At 38.3% G+C, this 20,471-nt stretch overlaps 1 protein-coding gene across 2 annotated transcripts in view; it reads right to left on the reverse strand.

Moving 5' to 3' along the window:
- NF1 (neurofibromin 1) overlaps positions 1 to 20,471 on the reverse strand; it is a 250,910-nt gene continuing 230,439 nt past the window's right edge. Inside the window, exons 52-58 of one of the 2 annotated variants that reach the window (XM_007452391.1) lie at positions 17,359 to 17,481; positions 16,816 to 16,946; positions 16,559 to 16,659; positions 15,157 to 15,299; positions 14,758 to 14,804; positions 13,282 to 13,498; positions 1 to 440 (exon numbers count right to left, since the gene is read on the reverse strand). In XM_007452391.1, the coding sequence (XP_007452453.1) occupies positions 298 to 440; positions 13,282 to 13,498; positions 14,758 to 14,804; positions 15,157 to 15,299; positions 16,559 to 16,659; positions 16,816 to 16,946; positions 17,359 to 17,481 (905 nt within the window). In that variant the 3' untranslated portion in view covers positions 1 to 297. The remainder of the gene's footprint in view (positions 441 to 13,281; positions 13,499 to 14,757; positions 14,805 to 15,156; positions 15,300 to 16,558; positions 16,660 to 16,815; positions 16,947 to 17,358; positions 17,482 to 20,471) is intronic. The other variant, XM_007452392.1, reaches the window with a different exon arrangement.

Here is a 20,471-nt window from a genome sequence, read left to right on the forward strand (position 1 = left end):
ATCTGCTCTCACAGTTGGGATGTTCTCAGTTCAAGTGTCCTGACCTCCCACTTTCTTTGCAGTTGTTCTGAACACTTGCTTAAACCAGACAAACCAAAAGTAGAAGAAAAAAAAGTTAAAGGAAAAAGCAGCATTAAATTTAGGCAACGCTTCCAAGAGTTGATCATCTGGCAACATGGCAGACTGGATGGGCTCATTGTAACACATGAAGTGCAGCATCACAGCACGGTGGTGAGGGGTCACTAGTGAAGAGCCCGTATACGTTAAGTCTGTTTGAAAACGGAAAGAAAGAAAGCTTCACACGATCTTCTTAATGCTATTACGTTTGAAACTGCCAGCGCTTCTTTGCTTCTGCACCTGGCTTGCGGATCCATGACGAGTTCGCCCACTGTTACAGTGCCCAGTGGTAGGGGAGAGTTCAACATTCTCCTTGTCGATTCCTGGAGAGAAACAGAGCAGCCAGTTACCCCCTCTCCTGTGGTGTTAAGCTCCAGGACTGAATCTCACGATTTGTATTCGAGATACAAGCTGGTGTATTGTTTTTGCATTCATTTTAGTAGTCAGTTGCTAGAGTGTTTACAAAGATCTTGTCACACAGAAAACCTCACACTTTGTTAAGCAAAATTTGCTATCATGGCAGAAAAATAGCATAAGGAAAAAACAAAACAAAACAGAGAAGTTGCAAGGAAAAGCTAGAGGCAGGCAGGACTGAGCTGAATGAAAGGCTAGCAGCCACCAAAGACTAGAACACCTTCCTCCAAATCATAACAGAAGCTTCCAGCAGAGGTCAGCTTCTAGCCAAGTAGCCTTACTGGTGTTTTACACACAGAATATATTCTGTAGTTGCAGAAGGTACAGAAATTCACCATTTCAAAGAAAGGCAGATGCTTTTTATTTTTTAAATCATAGTGCCTACCCCAAAGGAACTCAAATATTTACTGAGAAAACAATATATCAAAAAGGTCATACTGTAGAATTTTTGCTTTGATCTTCTTTTCAACTCTGGTAAGTCATTTTTTGTTCTGTACCTTAAACAGATGCCACTTATTTCTCTCATGGAGGAGATTAAGCTCCCCAAACTGGGACCTACAATGTATTTTTATAAACAATCTAATTAGTAACTTCATAAAAGTAACTAGAAGCAAAAACAAGGTATTTTTTACTCATCAGATTAGTAAAGATTACATATTGGACAGGTAACAGAATAGTGGTTACCTCTGGGGAAGAAGTGACTGGAAGGGGGCATGAGGATGGTTTCTTGGGGTGCTGGTGATGTTGTTTCTTGATCTGGATACTGGATTTTTAAGTATGTTTACCTCTTAAAAGTTCATTAGGTTGTAAATTTATAATCTGTGTGCTTTTCTGCCATACTTCAATAAAATTTACTAAAATAATTAGACCGATTATACCCACCTATGACATAACTAGTGGTAGGAAAGCAAAAAGTATTTTAGCAATTTGTATCAAAATGTAAAGTACTGGTTGATATTTACTGATACAGAAAAATGACCATAATTTTGGATTGGGGGAAAAAAATCCACATACAGGGGAAAATAAACAAATAAACAAAAAGGCTGGGAAAACATTTGCCAAAAAATGTTATCTCTGGATGGTGTGATTTCAGGTAATTTTTACTTTATTCTTTTGTTTGTTTGTTTTTTGGCTGAGCCACACGGCTTGCAGAACCTTAGTTCCTTGAACCCATGCCCCTTGCAACGGAAGCGTGGAGTCCTAACCACTTGACCACCAGGGAATTCCCTGCTTTATTCTTATCTGTAACATCTGAATTTTAAAATAAATAGTAAATTTGACAATGGAAAAATTTCTATTTTTGGACAAAAAATAGTACGTCAAGTCAAAAAGTATTTACGTTACTGAAACGTAACGTATGTGTGGGTACATAGACCCACACATCTATTTGTTCGTTGGTTCTTGAACAGGAAATGGATAGATCTGTGATGACCTCCTTCTAGGAGCCACACATCTTAGTTTGGATTCAGCCTTGAATTCAACTCAGAGTATGAGGCATCTACAGGCACATGGTCTGATTTACACAGGCTCCATAGAGGTTTGCTGTCTTGCTTATCAAAGGAACATTGGCATATGAAAAAGTGCACTGGGCTGGGAGTGTGAGTGCATCATTAAAAATGTCAGCAACACCTCTCCAGGAGGCAAGCATAGTGAACCCACTCTTGAATCTGTTCCAATCTAATCCTACGGGTAGAAAGATAAACGGAAGAAAGTACACTGTGATGTTCAAAGAACTTTTCTCTGGGTAGCAGAATTCTGGATGATTTTTATTCTCTTCTGCATATTTATCTGCATCTTCTTCAAAGCTATTTAAAAAAGAAATAACAAAATTGAAAGGAGACTGCTCATCATGCCTTGAACTCTGTAGTGTGCATTTGTGCAGCTCTTTCAATTGCCTTACCAATCTCTACAAGATAAAATGCAACCTGTATTTTTTCTCCTCGGTTTCTTTCATGATGCATTCTTCTGTCTCTTGCAAGAACTATTTTCTCCCTCCCCTTTTTTCTGCCTGTTTTTTTTTTTTTTTTTTTTTTTTTTGGCAGTACGTGGGCCTCTCACTGCCGTGGCCTCTCCTGTTGCGGAGCACAGGCTCCGGACGCGCAGGCCCAGCGGCCATGGCTCACGGGCCCAGCCGCTCCGCGGCATGTGGGATCTTCCCGGACCAGGGCACGAACCCACGTCCCCTGCATCGGCAGGCGGACTCTCAACCAGTGCGCCACCAGGGAAGCCCCTTCTGCCTGTTTTTATATGGCATTTATATTTTGCCTATATTATCACAACTTGTGTACATGTCATATTTTCTCTACTAGAATAAAAGCAACTAAAAGGGCAAAGATCGTTTTTCATGCATTTTTATTTTCCTATAAGATCTAGTTGACGTCTTTTTCAACAAACATTGGTTGAACCGATGTTTCCATTTTTAAATGTGATGGCTGCAATTCAGAGCCCTTTAAAAGCATGCAACCCCTGATCTCCAGTGGGGTGGTGCCATGTCTTTATTGGAAAAGACAGTTTTTTTTAGCTTCTTCCATCTGAAGTGATCATGAACTTGTCTGAGTATTTGACTTTCCATTTCCTCAAATTTGCATGTGGCCTAAAAGCTCAAGTCCAATAGTTCCTTATCTAGGTTTATTTCCTTAATAGGAAATAAGATTCGGGCAAAACTAGAACTTTAAAGATAAGGGTCCGAAACAACCAGGGGACGGTCATCAGGAGGGACACAGTGCTGATGACCACTGGAGGGCCAGTGGCCCTCTGCCAGCAATCTGCCACTCTGGGGCTCTTTCTTGTGTGACCACCTTTGGTGCAGCCTTGCCACTGCTGGACTATGGCTCATTCTGGGGGTGGGGGGGCAGAGCAGTCATCACACTGCAAGGTGGCAAAGCTTCTATCTGAGGACAAGGGCCTGTTCAGTTTAATTCTTAAGAATTAAAATTATATAAATCATAATCAGAGTAAGTCACTAGGGTGAAGGTTTTTCTTCAAAGACATACTAAGAATATTCCATTTCCTGTTTTGTTAAGCAAGTAACCAGGACTGTCACTGATAACCCAAAGCTTCAATGCTATGTGAGAGGCTGATGTCCCACTTTTACTCAATTTTCATCTCAATTCATTACCTGTTTTTTGTGTATATGTTTTCTTCCTACTTAGTGACCCAACCCTACAAGTCACACACAGGTAAATGTGGCATGATGGTGATTCCTAAGTTCAACTTCACAGCAAAGGTGTTTTATTTAAGGATCTAAGGAGAAGCTGACATAAAAATCTTGGAGGTTTTTTAAAAAAGCATATTTATACCAAAAAATAGCACCTTGAAAAAAGCCAGGTTAGTATGAAACAGAATGATACCAGTATCCTGGTTTCTAAGCCTAATTCTCACTTTTGAGAATTTTGGCAGCATTCTTCTTTTTTAACCCTCTGAAAATAAATCTAGAAACCTTTCTAGAATGTAGTGAAGGGTTTGGTCTCAACGTTCTATAGGAAGAACTCTCAGATTATCAGCCTGACTGCCCAACTGGAGACAGATCCATCTTGCTTTGGTACATATACTATATTTTAAAATTGGTGAGCAGACCTTGGTGCTGCACTCCTGTTCATCAAGGCCGCTTGGAGGCTTTGCATCCTGGTCTCTCTTATGCCCCTAAGCACTGGCTTTCCCTTCTGACTCTCAGTGGGCAGAAAAGCAGAAATCCATGAGGTGACAGAAATCCACAGGCCACCACCCAAGTGAAATAAAGGTAAAAACCTCTGTGGTCCTGACTTGCTAGTTTAAATTCCTTTAGATATGCTGTGGTTAAGCATGCAGCCAGTCACAAACAACATGCAGGGCAGAAGCAGCTGAAGATTCTCTACAGCAGTGTATGAATAAGCACTGTGCTTCAGTGCATTGTGCTGGTTCCAGATAAAGATAAAATCCTAAATAAAAGGTGTTATTGGCCAAAATTCAGTGAATTAAGAGGGAAAAAATTATTAGATTACACTATAGTTAAATAACATATATAACTTATATATCTATTATATGTCTATCTCCTCTGCTCAAACATGAGTTCCTTGAAGGCAGGTATCAGGGTTTATTTTGACAACTAGGGATAGAGTTCCAGGCTGACAAATAATTTTTAAAAAGTCACCTATTTTTTGAAACACCAAAATGATTTCTCAAACTGGAACCTAATATTTTCATGAAATAATAAAAGGATCGAATCCCTTTTAGCTCTTGAGAAGCTGAGGAAAAATGGGTTAGGTGATTTGTGAGAAGTTATTCAACAAAAATGAAAGACATAATAATCCAAACCTCCCACCACCTGCACAAGGCGACAGTAATTTCCCTGAATCTGCATTGCTTAGTTTATCACATATATCATATGGCAAACCTGTCAGAAAACTCTTATTGCATCTATGAGAAGGCAAAGCTGTCAGAAGGCTCATTTGTTACACATACAGTGAGGCACATCAGAAGACCCAGGTTCCAGTCTGTTTGGATCAGAACTCTTATTTGGTTTCAGTTCTTAATCTGGCAATTAAAAATAACAGTAGACGTGCCTATTTCAAAGGATTGTTAGAAGAATCAGATAGGCTAGGTGAAGACTTTTTGCGCACAATTACAGCATAAATTAAGATGTTCCTAATACCTGGAAAAAAAAAAAAGACCAAGTGAAGTGCTGAAAGGAGTTTTAGAACAAACGCAAAGGACTCGAATTTTATACTAGAATTTGTAAAATTACTGATGCTAATGTAAATAAGCAAGAAATATGTCTTCTTAGAAGAAAAGGTAACTATAGCTTGTTCTTATGCTATAGTAATACATTGATGGGAACGTGTTAAATATATATTTAGAAAATTCATATTTTGAGCTAGATATACAAAAGAGTAACTATAAGATTTTAAAAAATTTGTAATGGTCTTTCATCAATTGCTAACACCTCTTTTTCTATACAGGTCTAATCTTTCTGTATACTAATCACCGAAAAGTAAAAGAAAGAAAAGGCATCTTCTATAAATTAGACGTAAGTGTATCACATTTTTTTCTTCTTAGTCCTTTGAGCTAACTAAGGACCACATTCCTTTCTTTTTTTTTTTTTTTTGCGGTACGCGGGCCTCTCACTGTTGTGGCCTCTCCCGCTGCGGAGCACAGGCTCCGGACGCACAGGCTCAGCAGCCATGGCTCACGGGCCCAGCCGCTCCGCGGCATGTGGGATCTTCCCGGACCGGGGCACGAACTCGTGTCCCCAGCATTGGCAGGCGGACTCTCAACCACTGCGCCACCAGGGAAGCCCCATATTCCTTTCTTTTTGACACGGGTGACAGAGTGGACAGCCAGCTTTAATTTCTACAGAAATGCTGGGGTTGGCTTTGTAGCTATATTTGGGGAAAATAACTACTTCCTAAGCTAAAAACTCTTCCCCAAACCACATACCCTCCTTTCTCTATTAACTCTCCCTGGAGTTTCTTGTTAACCTGTCTGTGTTAGTCCAGGACTAACATCTTCAGTGTTAGTCCAGGACTGCATCTTCAGTGTTCAGGGGGAGCACGAACAGCTCTTTCATGGAGACAAGTCTCAGCCCTGTGGCACCGTAAGCATCCAGACCTTACAGTAATGGCCTTACAGATTCTTTAGGTGCCTGAACCAGACTCTGCTTACAGGGATTGGTGAATGAAGTCTCATGCCATGTGCCCAGGATGAGCGCAGGGTAAGCAGTATTTCGTGCAAAGATGACAAAAATAAAGAGTACCTTGATGAGGCAACAGCTGCATGAAAACTGCTGATTTAGAGCAAGGCAGAGAAGCTTCACAGACACAGAATGGAAGAAAAAACAAAAGTGAGTGATATCTGTAAGATTTTTAAAGGGTGAAATATGATTAGATACTGGATAATTATTATTTTTCTTGGTTTTCAGGAGGTTTCTTGTTTTAATTACTGAACTCTGACCATTAATTTCCCAAACATTACAATCTCTAAATAAATGGCCGAACTTACAATTTTACAGATAGATGTGTTTTTACCACCTTTATTAGAAGTAAGAATTTTAGTGTAAATCAAGAATTACAATAAAAAATGAAATGGGAAATTAGCAGAAATTACACCAAGCAATTGCTCAGTTTAAAATTATTTTTCTCCCTTAAATACGGGGTAATAACAAAGAAAAAAGAAGAAAAACTAAATCAAGAATATACCAAATAAAGGTCTGGGATACGGTAAGCAGTTCCCTAAAACATTAAAATTGTTTTGGAGATTTTAAGTAGTCTCAAAATAGAGGCCTCTAAGTTTCTTCTAAGAGGGAGACATTTTAAACCTGGTAAACACAGCAGAAGTGTGACTAAGTCTACCCTTTGGAGAAATGGTTTTGATAAACTAACCTTTTCTGCACACAGCTGTCAGCACTACTGGGCTAGCTGATCCACCCGGCTTCCTGGGAGGGAGGTCTGCATTACAGAAGCAAAGTGACTGAATAACTGACAGGCCTGGACACAGCCCCAAAATAAAGTGAAAGAAGTGAATTTAAAATAAAGTTCAACTAAATAGGTCTTTGCTCTAAAAAATCCATACTCTAATACTAACAGTAAAATAAAGTGATCAAAGAAAAAAATTAAAGTTTTTTTTTCCAAGTGAAAAAACATTTAAAATAGATCACAGGCTTATTTTTGTTAAAAAATTATAAAATATGTGACCTCACATATTTTTGAGGTCAAAAATATATTATAAAACTTTTGCCATAATTATTACCTGATTTTTCCAAACAGATGTCCCTTTGAATGATCAGAATAGTTTATAGTATAAGGTACAACATAAGTACAAAAGAGATCACGAAAGAGGGCAAAATAGTTATCTGTGTATACTCTGCCACTCTTACGGTTCTGAAATCTATTTGAGGGCAGGTCTCATGTCCTAGTAGCCCCCGCCACTCCCTTGGGTCTAACAGAGTCCCTTGCATGTAGTAAACAATGAATATCTGGGATAGTTCAAGATAAAATATGGATTTCGGGTTATTTTCTACAGAGCACTGTAGTATTAATCTCGTACCTAAAAATCAAAGAACTTGTGTACACAAAGAATTTGTTAAACAACATGACTCAGAAGGAAATAACAACTTTAGCTGAAACCGAATACTGAGATCCACAGGCAAAAACTGTCAAGTCTCTGGGGACCAGGGTCTCTCTCATCTTTAAATGTTCCAGAGTACCTAGTGTATACCTACAAAATAGGTGTTCGGGGCCTCCCTGGTGGCGCAGTGGTTGAGAGTCCGCCTGCCGATGCAGGGGATACGGGTTCGTGCCCCGGTCCGGGAGGATCCCACATGCCGCGGAGCGGCTGGGCCCGTGAGCCATGGCCGCTGAGCTTGCGCGTCTGGCAACGGGAAAGGCCACGACAGTGAGAGGCCCACATATCGCAAAAAAAAAAAAAAAAAAAAGGTGTTCGAATGTTTACTGGATTAAATTACAGTGTGAAAAATATTAGGAGGTCTCGGTAGAGTATAAATTAAATTTTAATACATTGGAAATGAACCTATTTAATTTCTTTCTAATGAGTACTAAAATCCATATAATTCCATCTGGATTTTTATTTGTAGTATACTTGCTCCTTAATATCTAAAGAGGATACAGGAAGACTATTTGGAATGCATACTTGAAATGGTTATAAAGCACTCACAATATGGCTTTTAAAAAGGCTTCTTTGCTCATCCTGTAAGAGAGCCATTTATGGCTTGGCCTTAAGCACGAGAAAGTCCCATATATAACATTTTTAGTAGACAGGTTTTATCTTCTAGTTCTAATCCTGGTTCTTCAATTCATGTCCAGCTCAGCTACACTGGACCTAAGAATGGATCGCAATATCAAATTTGAAATATTCTTATCTATCAGAGAGTAAATATTATGGATTCTCTTCAAGATTCTCATAGTGGCATGTGGGAAAATCTGAAGAGACAAAGTTTTATGTCCATTTGGCTAAAAGGACCACAGTTAACACAATTTCATATGCACTGAACTCTGAGTACATCCACTGGCTCCACTGATACCGAGTCAATTTCTACTAGGAGTGGGGTCAGAAGACAGTCATTTATGTAATTTTATATACGGAGTTATAAAACAATCCTTCTTGTGCTAAGGGGACAGACAAGTGGGCTGTGATCATCTGTCAAGAAGAATGGATTTTCAGGGGCAACTGCTTTATGTAAATGACCGCTACTTCCTCAAAAGCTGGTGACTGATGAATTACCACCAAATTTTTTACCTAAGTAAGGTTTAGTGTTTCATGGGGGAGGGCGAGGGGGCTCATGAATTTCTTATCTAGCTAATTTGACAGCAGAGAATATTGGAGACCAAAAGAAGATACAGCTTAGTGGCAGATCCTGCTAAGTACCAAAGATCTAGAAAGCAAAGTCTTGCACTGACAGAGAAAGTTTGAAGCAAAGGCTTGAGCTGTGTGCAGATCAGCAACTTTTGCTTTTTGACATAAAGAAACAGAGCTTTCACCTGTTTAAAATTCAGTAGACTAGCGCAGGTTGATGTTGGGTAATCTGATGGCAAGCCACACTTATGCTCCATTTCAGGGAGTGATACAGGGCTTCTTTAAATACTTCTGCTTAAGACTTGGCTGACAAAAAAAAAAAAAAAAAAAAAAAAGGTGTTCGAATGTTTACTGGATTAAATTACAGTGTGAAAAATATTAGGAGGTCTCGGTAGAGTATAAATTAAATTTTAATACATTGGAAATGAACCTATTTAATTTCTTTCTAATGAGTACTAAAATCCATATAATTCCATCTGGATTTTTATTTGTAGTATACTTGCTCCTTAATATCTAAAGAGGATACAGGAAGACTATTTGGAATGCATACTTGAAATGGTTATAAAGCACTCACAATATGGCTTTTAAAAAGGCTTCTTTGCTCATCCTGTAAGAGAGCCATTTATGGCTTGGCCTTAAGCACGAGAAAGTCCCATATATAACATTTTTAGTAGACAGGTTTTATCTTCTAGTTCTAATCCTGGTTCTTCAATTCATGTCCAGCTCAGCTACACTGGACCTAAGAATGGATCGCAATATCAAATTTGAAATATTCTTATCTATCAGAGAGTAAATATTATGGATTCTCTTCAAGATTCTCATAGTGGCATGTGGGAAAATCTGAAGAGACAAAGTTTTATGTCCATTTGGCTAAAAGGACCACAGTTAACACAATTTCATATGCACTGAACTCTGAGTACATCCACTGGCTCCACTGATACCGAGTCAATTTCTACTAGGAGTGGGGTCAGAAGACAGTCATTTATGTAATTTTATATACGGAGTTATAAAACAATCCTTCTTGTGCTAAGGGGACAGACAAGTGGGCTGTGATCATCTGTCAAGAAGAATGGATTTTCAGGGGCAACTGCTTTATGTAAATGACCGCTACTTCCTCAAAAGCTGGTGACTGATGAATTACCACCAAATTTTTTACCTAAGTAAGGTTTAGTGTTTCATGGGGGAGGGCGAGGGGGCTCATGAATTTCTTATCTAGCTAATTTGACAGCAGAGAATATTGGAGACCAAAAGAAGATACAGCTTAGTGGCAGATCCTGCTAAGTACCAAAGATCTAGAAAGCAAAGTCTTGCACTGACAGAGAAAGTTTGAAGCAAAGGCTTGAGCTGTGTGCAGATCAGCAACTTTTGCTTTTTGACATAAAGAAACAGAGCTTTCACCTGTTTAAAATTCAGTAGACTAGCGCAGGTTGATGTTGGGTAATCTGATGGCAAGCCACACTTATGCTCCATTTCAGGGAGTGATACAGGGCTTCTTTAAATACTTCTGCTTAAGACTTGGCTGACAGAAGTGGAGACAGGGAAATATTCTGGTTTCTATACAACCAAATAGCGAAGCCGAAATGCTGGAGTGAGTTATGAATCTGGATTAGATTCATCACTTCTTTTAGCCCTTTGATATCAGCAAACTCAGATCCACAAAGAATTGAGGAGATAGGGATGTAAGATTACAAGGAGCTAAAGATATAAAACAGCATACCTAGTTACAAAGTATTAACTCTTGTAAGAGGTATTCCCTAAGAGGAAATGACAAAAACACAATAATTCGGTAAATAAATCAATCAGGATCCTTTCATGGAGATGAGCCCACAGTTTAGAGATACAAATGGGTTTCATCGAAGAGTAAAGTTACTACTGAAAAGATAAACTCTTTCTCTAGTAACATGTAGTAAAATAATCTGGTGAACCAAAGGACATACAATTTACAATTTAGAGACAGAAAAACACCGTTATTCTACTTAATTAATTGTATTACTTTTAAAGCTTCAGTTTCTTTTGAGAATAGTCAGAGGTTTCCAGGGTGTTACAATCTATTCAAGCAGCCATCTTTGGAGAACTACTGGAGGTGACACAGTAGGTTTAAAACTGTAACCAAAACCACATATGCTACTCTTTGATTTCTCTAAACAATTCTAAATAAGAGGTTACAGAGTAGGACTACTTTTCTAAGCAAATGATATGGCTAATGTCCAATCAACACAGGACATGAACAGTTAATCAACTAGCAGAAGAACTTGTACTGGTACCTTTATTCTTAATCTGATTATTTTATTGTCTCCATCAGTGGGCAAAGATGGGCAGAAATACCCCTGACAATTAGTTTGGGTTAAAAAAAAGAAGTCAATGTAATAACAACTAAACATTTTGACAGCTTTAACATCACTTTAGTAGCCCAAGAGGCAAAAGACTGGTCAAAATGAACCAAACTTTAAAACCAAGAGGATCAATATAGACAGTCTACGAATTTTCTAATTGTGATTAACTCCAGTGGTTGACTAACCCAGACGATAGAGAGCTCTACAGAAGAAAAGGAGCAGTGGACTTAAGGTAAGGCAGATGGAAGTAATGAGACAGAAATAAGTAAATGAAACAAATAGGGAAAGGCAGGGGAAGGGAAGGAAGAAAGATGACACATACGGAAGGCAATGAATGTGGTAGAAAGAGCACTGGCCTTGGTTCTGGGTAAGAACTGTATGATAAAGCAATCAATTCACTTAGCTCTTCTAAACTCAGTCTCCCCTTCACACACAACACTGTGAGCCTAGAACTAAATTACCTCTATAGTACCCCCTAGCTCCAAAATGCTAAGATTTTATGGCGGGAGGCAGGGGGTAGTGGTGATGAGGGAAAGAATTCAGTGGCTGCAGTATCTAGAAGAAAGTAAACTTAAAGGTTTGCCCTGGCTTTAACAGTTGAAATGCTGATAATGGGGCAAGATCAGAGGCACACTCTAGTGCATAAGAATCACCTGGGTGTTTATTAAACACAGATGGCCGGCTGGGCCCCACTCTTGGAGTCTCTTGTGCAGGAGGTCTGGGGTGGGATTCTAGCGTTTGCATTTCTAATAAGCTCCTAAATGATGCTGAGGCTGCTGGTCTGGGACCACACTTGGAGAAACACTGTTCTAGGGAATAGGTGACAGAGGCCAAATAAACACAGTTATATGCGGAAAAAAAGTTGGCCAGATTTCTCTTATTTCTTGGTGGGGGGAGAAAACCTGACTAGGTGCAGTAAGGTGATTGATAAATAAATGCTGGATCAAACAATTTGTTTCCTCTGCTGACCAAGGCTTTGTTGTTGACCAAAGCTTAATAGATGAATACAGTTATTTAATATAATGGTTTATAATATGAATTGGGTATTAGATTTGCCAAGTTCTTCAGAACTATATATGTTTAAACATTCATGCAAAATTGAGATTATAAACTGGGAATTCTACTTATGGATCTTGAACGTCACAAAATAGTTATAATACATCATTTGGCTTTTTAAAAGAAAATCCATGCTAACACTTAACTACGTCTAATATTGATAACTTTTCCTTATAGCATGAGGTGTTTCATAAGTAAACCTTTCAGATAATGAAACTTTAAACACAAAACCTTTTTAATTTTAACCATTTTAGAAAGATATCTTTCTGAATAGAATACATGACCACAACGGAAGCTTTCCTTCATTACCCACTGTCATCATAAATACACAATGGCGTCAGTTCTCTAATGAATTGAATACACCTCCAGGGTTTGACCAGAGTCATAAGAAATCATCCACTTTGTCACTGAATAAGCCCAGAGTTCTGTACGTTTGCCATTTCTGCCATCTTGTTTATCTCAGCCCCACCCGAGCTATTAGCTGTTATTTCTCAGTTTATCTTTCTCTTAGTTGCATGTTGAATGGGCATACTTTCCCCACTTGGACCTAAGAGTGACTCCAGAGTCAGGAATATGCTTATGGGCTTTAAGATGTTATTTTTTTGAGCTGGCATTTTTGTCTGGTTGTTTATTTACTCCTAGATTTTCACGTTGTTGCTGGCAGCAGGGAAAAGGGGCACTACTATATTTTGTATATTTGGGGGATACAGTATGCTGTATCAGAGACACAGAAACACTAGGGCAAGGTTAGTATATCTAGTAAGGGAATTATAATTCTGTTCACTTACAGGGTTATATACCTTAGGTTACTTTTCCTGCCTAAACTCTAAAAACTTATCAACCTTGGAACACTATGTGAACACTCTAAACATTTCACTATCTTTGTACAACTGTGTGAAAGTAGACAGCTTTACAGAAACCAAAATTCAAATCAGCTACAAGGTAAAGAAGAAATGTAAGATGAATGTCATGATAAAAAGGAGCAAAATCTGCTATAAACTGGTAACAAGGGAATTCCTAATGTTGGTATAGTAATATTATTGCTCAAATTTATATAAAGATTGCATTTACTGACCTGGGGAATGCTGGGAAGTTGCAAGTGAGGTCATGGAATTAGAAAGGTTAAGGTTAGCAGTAATACTAAGCTGGCTCTGCACTGCAGGAGGATAAGGAGATGTGGGTGTCAGGAGGGACTCCTCACTGGTTTCTTCATCAATTCCAGGCAAATACGTGTCAATCAAGGCATCAAGAAACTTAACAATAAGCTCAGCATAGTCTGGGATTTGTGTTTGCTGTAATGGAAAATAGGACATTATTTTAGCTCTGTTCTTTTTTCTGTTTTTGTAAATCCCCCTTGAAGCCAAAAAAGATAAATTCAATTTTTCTTTTGGGCTTAATTTACTATTTTTCTTCCTTTGTACTACAGATCATTAAAAAAAGGGGGTGGAATAATATGTAGACTACCATGGGACTTACAACTGGGAATTTTTTTCAGCTAACACAGCTTCCAGATGAACCTGTGATTACTGAAGGCCACGCACAAAGACTGAATTAATTCTGAGAGAATCCAATCATCAGGAATGATGTCTAGTCGATTTTCCAAAACTGAGAAAATGAGCAGAGCATCATTCCAGCTGCCATTTAGAGATTCAACTAACTAAATACTGTGAAGGGCTCGGAGGGTTACTTACTGGCAATCAAACTACAAAAGTTCCCGCATGATATACTTATTTCTGTGACGTCAGGCCCATTTTTTAAATGACAGCCTTTGCGTATCAAGAGATATGCAGTGATAACTAAACAAAACAAAAGTAAGTACTCAATTGTTAAAATTAGAGCAAGGTTTATGCAATTCGTATTGATTTAGCACCCCTATCTCTAGAACACTGCACTAGGGGAAGAAAAAGAAGTCCTGCCTTCAAGGAACCTCAATCAATTTGGAGAGAGACCGTATACAGAGAGAATAATTAAATACACATTTATGTAGCACTATATCAACTAACGCCAATCAAAGAACAAACTGAACGGAGCAAATGAGGATACATTCAGGGATATATTCAGGGAAGAGTGACTCTAATGCAGCAGGTTGGAAGGAAAAATGTTTTCTTGAGGTAAATTTCTTTTTCATTATGTAATTTTTAAAACTGAGGTTTCACTGACATATTAACACTATATTAAGTTCAGGTCATGAGGTAGATTTTAAACATACGTACTGCTCCTTCTTAATCACAAGATACCTAAATGTGTGCATTAAGATCATCAACTACATGAGGGACCGAGGGCAGAAAGTTTACAGAGGTTTATCATACGTTTCTGAAAAGTCAAGCATAAATTTAGTTGAATTTTTTTTTTTTTTTTTTTTGTAAAAGCTAGCATATAAACATATTAAAGGTGCTGCCTCTCGGAAAGAATCTTGTGGTAGAAAACTTTTAATAAAAATAACATGTGTTTTTTGTGAATCATTCTGGTTTTCAACATATTGTCTTAAAGCAGGCACAGTAATATAAATAAAACTTTTATTTTGTCAATAGAGAAAAAGATATTTTCTTACCTTTGAAAAGGGTCCTGCAAACCGCCACAGGCCATTAAAACCAAAACCTGCAACAAATCAAATGTTACTTATAGCAAGCATGACACTCTTTCAGTCTTAACAGAAATTATATAGTTGATGATATATAAAACCCCCACACACAGTGAAAACATTTTTTTTTTAGAATGAGTGTCAAAGTAGACTAAAACTCACTGAAAATATACCCAGTATAAAACCATATTTTAGTTAAAAAGTTGTCAACCACTTATTGTACTGAACACATAATTAAAAGTCAGAAAATGGCACATTAGAGAGGTGTGAACAAGCCTATTCCTCATAAGGAATTCTTCAGCCAGTGCATCCTTTAATAGCACACGTTTGAAGTTCATCAACCATCCTCCTCCCGATACGCTTATTTACTTTGCAGGTAAGATGTTTGGTACTGTGGTGGGGATTCTTCATGGTACACCACACTTTGCACAATCCCATGGATTGGATTTAACAAATTTGGATCTTGGCACAATGACAACAGGGTGTTGATCTTAGAGTCCAACAAATTGTGCCTAAAAAAATAAAAGTCAACAGAGGAACATTTTAAAGGAAAATTAAGTGAAAATATACACTGGAAAATATTTTTCCCTATAACAGTATGATAAAAATGAAGGGTGATGAGTGCTTTTCCAGTTTTTCTCTAATGAACGTGTGTCTTTGCTTTTTTGTTTTGTCTTTTGTGTTTAAGTCATTAGGAAAATATGGTAAAAGCACCTAACTAGCACTGTCATATAACCATGCTTAACTATATATGGTGACTATTTGCTCAAGACAAGGTTGGCTTCTGTCTGCCACTCAGCATGCTTTAGGACCATCTCTTTCTGCTGATTATGGATATGTACCCAGGAGTTAAAACTAAATTTGATATTAATCAGTGTTTAATAAATGCTGAATCAGATCGAATGAGGAAAGCAAAATTAGCTTGGAGGGGGTGGAATATATGATCAAATTCAAACTTCTGAGGAAATTAACTATTTCTAACCCAGCCATACCCCATGAATAAAAATAACCAAGAGCCAAGTATGTAAAATTCTGAAATTTATAAATAAGATTAAACAAAAACAAAGAAATAATGATACTACATAGAAGGCCTAGATTAGGAATAGAGTTTCCCAAGTTTCTTTGGGTTATCTAGATTTGAACACATTGAGGCTAATATGATTTTAGCCCTTAAGAGAGAATAAAATTCATCTCCCAAATAAGAAGTCAATTTTGTTTTCACTCAGCTGTGGATTAAAAACAAAAGCTTTACTGAAAAGGAAAACAGAACAGGTATGCTGATTTAAATATAGCAATCTAACAGCTTTCTCCTAAGTGAGGAAATCAACAATGCTCATCACAATGAACAATGTAAGAAAATCACAAGATAAAAAAATGTTTTTTCTTCCCACTCTGACAAGTACAGGTTTCTGGTAACTGACTATACTGCTGAACTGAATGAACAAGCATTTTTCAGAACTCCAATGGAAAACTGATGAATTCATAAAAGTGCTAACAAAAGATCAAGATGAAAAAAAAATTAATTACAAGGGACTGAGTGAACTGAGGAGGATGATTATAATTTTTGTGACTTTCTGTTTGAATGAAAAAAAAAAAAAATGTTTTTCCCGATCGACAGGCCAAAACCAGTCCTAGGTCCCATTAAAAATCACTATCCACGTTCCCCTCTCCACAACCAGTGAACGCTACTGGGTGATACTTTCCCTAAGTTTTTATAAAACATGTGACTTCAAGACAGATACAAAAGTTAAACACAGGTGGAGATACTCACACAACAGGAAAAACTCTGGGGAAAACAACACTAGCTTCTGCTAAATATTCATAAAGAATTCGTTGATCAAACTCATCCGTGGTGTATTTCACCAGCGTAGCCTGCAAAAAGGTAAACAAAAAACATTTTATTTTGTGGCTGAATTGTTACCTGTTTCGGTGAGAAGCAGAATATGGCCTTCCTTTCATGTTTTTAATATTTAAGGGCCTTCTAAGAGTAGACTGGAAAAACCCCACAGAAAGCAAAACATATTTTACCAGAACAGTAAGAAGAAGTGCTTGGATCTTCGGATCAGTAAGTACTTCTTCATCTAAGAGAACATTTGATTCAGACACTGAAACTTTACGTAAATGTGGGTGCTGTTGTGATGAGGAAATCCTTTGAGTTTCTGTGGCAAGATATGGATTAACACAGTCAGCTAATACATTAATCAAATATAACACACCAGATACTACCTCACCTCACAGATTTTCATGCCACGTCTAAAGTTCGACAGCTTTTTAACAGACACTTGAAATATCAACATAAACATCATACAAAATTACTATTCACCTATACAGAAGTTCTGGCTAGCTGTATACAATGTTGTATATCATATGTATGATTACTTTCTACACAGGTTTCAGGACATCTGTCATTTTAAGGACTGTATAGCTCGTCTTTGTCTTTTGAAAAAGAGCAAATGTTTCTATATTTTATCCTAATGATACTAAGAAATGTCTGGAAAGCAAATATGGCTTTAATGTACTCTCCCTCCTTACTTTCAATGATCTAGATTAATGATTAACTTTGTTTCTCACCCATTTCATAATCAGTTTCTGCTACTCTCCTCATTTTGGGGGGTGTTGTGATCCCTGATTCCATTTCTTGCCTTTTAGGAGCCTTTGTGTCTGATATCAAGTGATCAAAACTTTTCCTTGTTCCTATAAACAAAAGTTACAGAATATGGAAGTTCATTAACCACAGTGTCTGTGAATAGGAATATACTAAAAAGAAAATGTTTGGGCATAAAGTGTTTAAGTTTTCACTTAAGGACCCAAAGAAAGCTCAAACGTATCCCTGGGGCAGAGTTCCTCTCCTCGCCTGTTTTTTTCCTTCTTCTCAAGGAATTTTGGCCACACAGCTGTTCTGTTTCAGGACAGGATGTGCCTTATTGGCCCAAATTAAATTGAGATTACATGCACTGCACTGGAGGTAAACCAAACTCCACCAACAAGTACAATATTTGATAATAAATAGAGAGATATGTGCTGTTTAGTAGCAAAGGTCAACTATGTCTGAACAGCCTTTTTTCAATTTAAGGCATTCTGCTGGTGCCAAGAATGAGTCATTAACCTATGAAGAATTTCTAAAAGTAGACAAAATCAAAGTTTGATTTTACTTTTTCAGGCTTTGAAAAAGGGATGTGCATGCCTCAAAGTACTAAATAATAGATACACTGGGAGATGCTTCAAAAATAGCAAGCAGTGCCGTTTCCCACTTGGCTTTGAGTTTCTCTAATCATGTATTATATCAATGTTAAATACCTTTCTCTTAAAGTAAAAGTATTGAAACTGGATTATTTGGAACTTATATATTTCTGTTCTTTATATTCCAAGAACTTCTCTTATTCTTCTTGGTACAGCTCTAAGAGCAAATGTGGAATACTTTTGACAGTATTATTTTTTAAAAGCCAGAACTGAAGCCACTATAATTACATATGACAATTGAACACTTGAGAAATTTAATGTCCTATTAACCTCAAGTTTTAATACTAATAATTATTCACAACAGTCATAAAAATCAAGGTCAAATAGTTTAACAGCCCAAAAGAATCTAGTCCGACCTCTTCATTTCCTGTACCTGTAAACTGAGGAAGCCATGAGCAGTTACGAGATTAGCCTGAAGTCGCAAGGCTAGGCATCCAGTTAGTGACCAGACGTAAAATATCAAATTTCCTAAAAACCCATTCGTGCTTTCATACTGCATGAGATCAGGACACCACTCTCTACGTTTAGTTTTCTTACTTTTCTCATTCTTCCTTTTTTACTTTACACTCTGCATTCTTCCTGGGAGATCTCCTTCCACTACCATAGCTTCAGCGGTCTAATGAACTGATCAGTTCTAAATGTGCCACTTGTCCACTTCTCTCTTCCTGAACTCCAGATGTGTGTTTTCATTTATCTCTTACATATACACGCCAAGAATCCTGAAGGGATCTCAAATATAATATCAACCAACCTATATTTACCTTGTACTATAAATATATTAGTCTTGATCTCTGTGAATGGAATCACTATCCAGCCAGTTTTTTTTTTTTTTTTCGGTACGCGGGCCTCTCACTGCTGCGGCCTCTCCCGCTGCGGAGCACAGGCTCCGGACGCACAGGCCCAGCGGCCACGGCCCACGGGCCCAGCCGCCCCGCGGCACGCGGGATCCTCCCGGACCGGGGCATGAACCCATGTCCCCCGCACCGGCAGGCGGACTCCCAACCACTGCACCACCAGGGAAGCTCTCCAGCCAGTTTTTGAAGCCAGAAATTTCTGACCTCCTCCACTGCCTTCTCCCTCCCCACCTGGCCCAAACAGCCAGGCACTAAGTCCCACACCTGATTCCTTTTCTCCATTGTCCCACTGCCCCTGCCTTAGTGCAGGCCTACACCACTTTTTGCTTGGACTGCTGTAACGATCTCTTAAATGATTCCCTTGCGAAAAAACTCTTCCTATTTCTCCATATTGTAGCCAAAAACCTTTCCTAAGAATAAAATTTTGCAACGTCTCTCCCCTACTTAAAGATCCCTGCTGGATACATGATAAGGCTAAATCTCTTAACATGGCACAAAGTCTCCCACAAACTAGTTGCAATTCCTCTCTAGCCTCACTTCGTACCCCAGTGCTTTTCCTGACTTTGCTTTATTCATGCTATTTCCCCCCTCTCTTGAATACATGCCTTCCTTATCCAGTGCCTACCGGGCAAGCATGTATTAAATTTTCAAGATCCGCTTCAAATGTTACCTCCTCTCTGTAGCTTTTCCTAATTTCCTTACTTTAGTGGCACCTGGGGATGCTGTTGCAATTGTCTGATTATAAGTCTTAGCCACCAAACTATGAGCTCCTCCAGGGCAAAGACTATAACTTTTTCGTCTACCACATGGGTTGAATGAATTCAATATTGCATTTTCTCTGAAGTTAGTTTTTCATTTACAACTTCCTTGGCATGAAAACTCAGAATCACAAAACACAAAGTAACCAGGAAACTCCTAGAACATTATTTATGGAAAAGTATAAAGAGAAAGGAACTCAAAACAAAAGATAACAGTCCTTGGGACTTCCCTAGTGGTGCAGTGGTTAAGAATCCGCCTGCCAATGCAGGGGACACGGGTTCGAGCCCTGGTCCGGGAAGATCCCACATGCTGCGGAGCAACTAAGCCCATGTGCTGCAACTACTGAAGCCCGTGCACCTAGAGCCCGTGCTCCGCAACAAGAGAAGCCACCGCAATGAGAAGCCTGTGCACAGCAACTAAGAGTAGCCCCCGTTCACCACAACTAGAGAAAGCCTGTGCACAGCAACAAAGACCCAATGCAGCCAAAAATAAATAAATAAATAAATAAATAAATAAAATAAACAAAAGATAACAGTCCTATGTGACTAGTAATAGTGATTAACATTCATGGTTTCAACTTCTCGCGTGGTTTATTGGCAGGTTATTTATTTTATACTTCTTTAGCCAAAGTTGTGTAAGAGCACCTTTGCATTCAATCTGTGGTGAGGTGGGATCAGTGGGCTCTCTCATTATTTACTTCAGTTTCTGAAAAGGGAAAAAGTGTCTCACAGCATTTCAGGTATATTTCTCATGGTCAAATGCTGATATAACCGAGCAATTTTAACTTCCAAGAACCCTATCTTCTTACAGTAATAAAAAAATACAGTAATC

This window comes from Lipotes vexillifer, unplaced genomic scaffold (assembly GCF_000442215.2).
Source record: "Lipotes vexillifer unplaced genomic scaffold, Lipotes_vexillifer_v1.1 scaffold216, whole genome shotgun sequence".
In the NCBI taxonomy this organism is placed as follows: domain Eukaryota; kingdom Metazoa; phylum Chordata; class Mammalia; order Artiodactyla; family Lipotidae; genus Lipotes; species Lipotes vexillifer.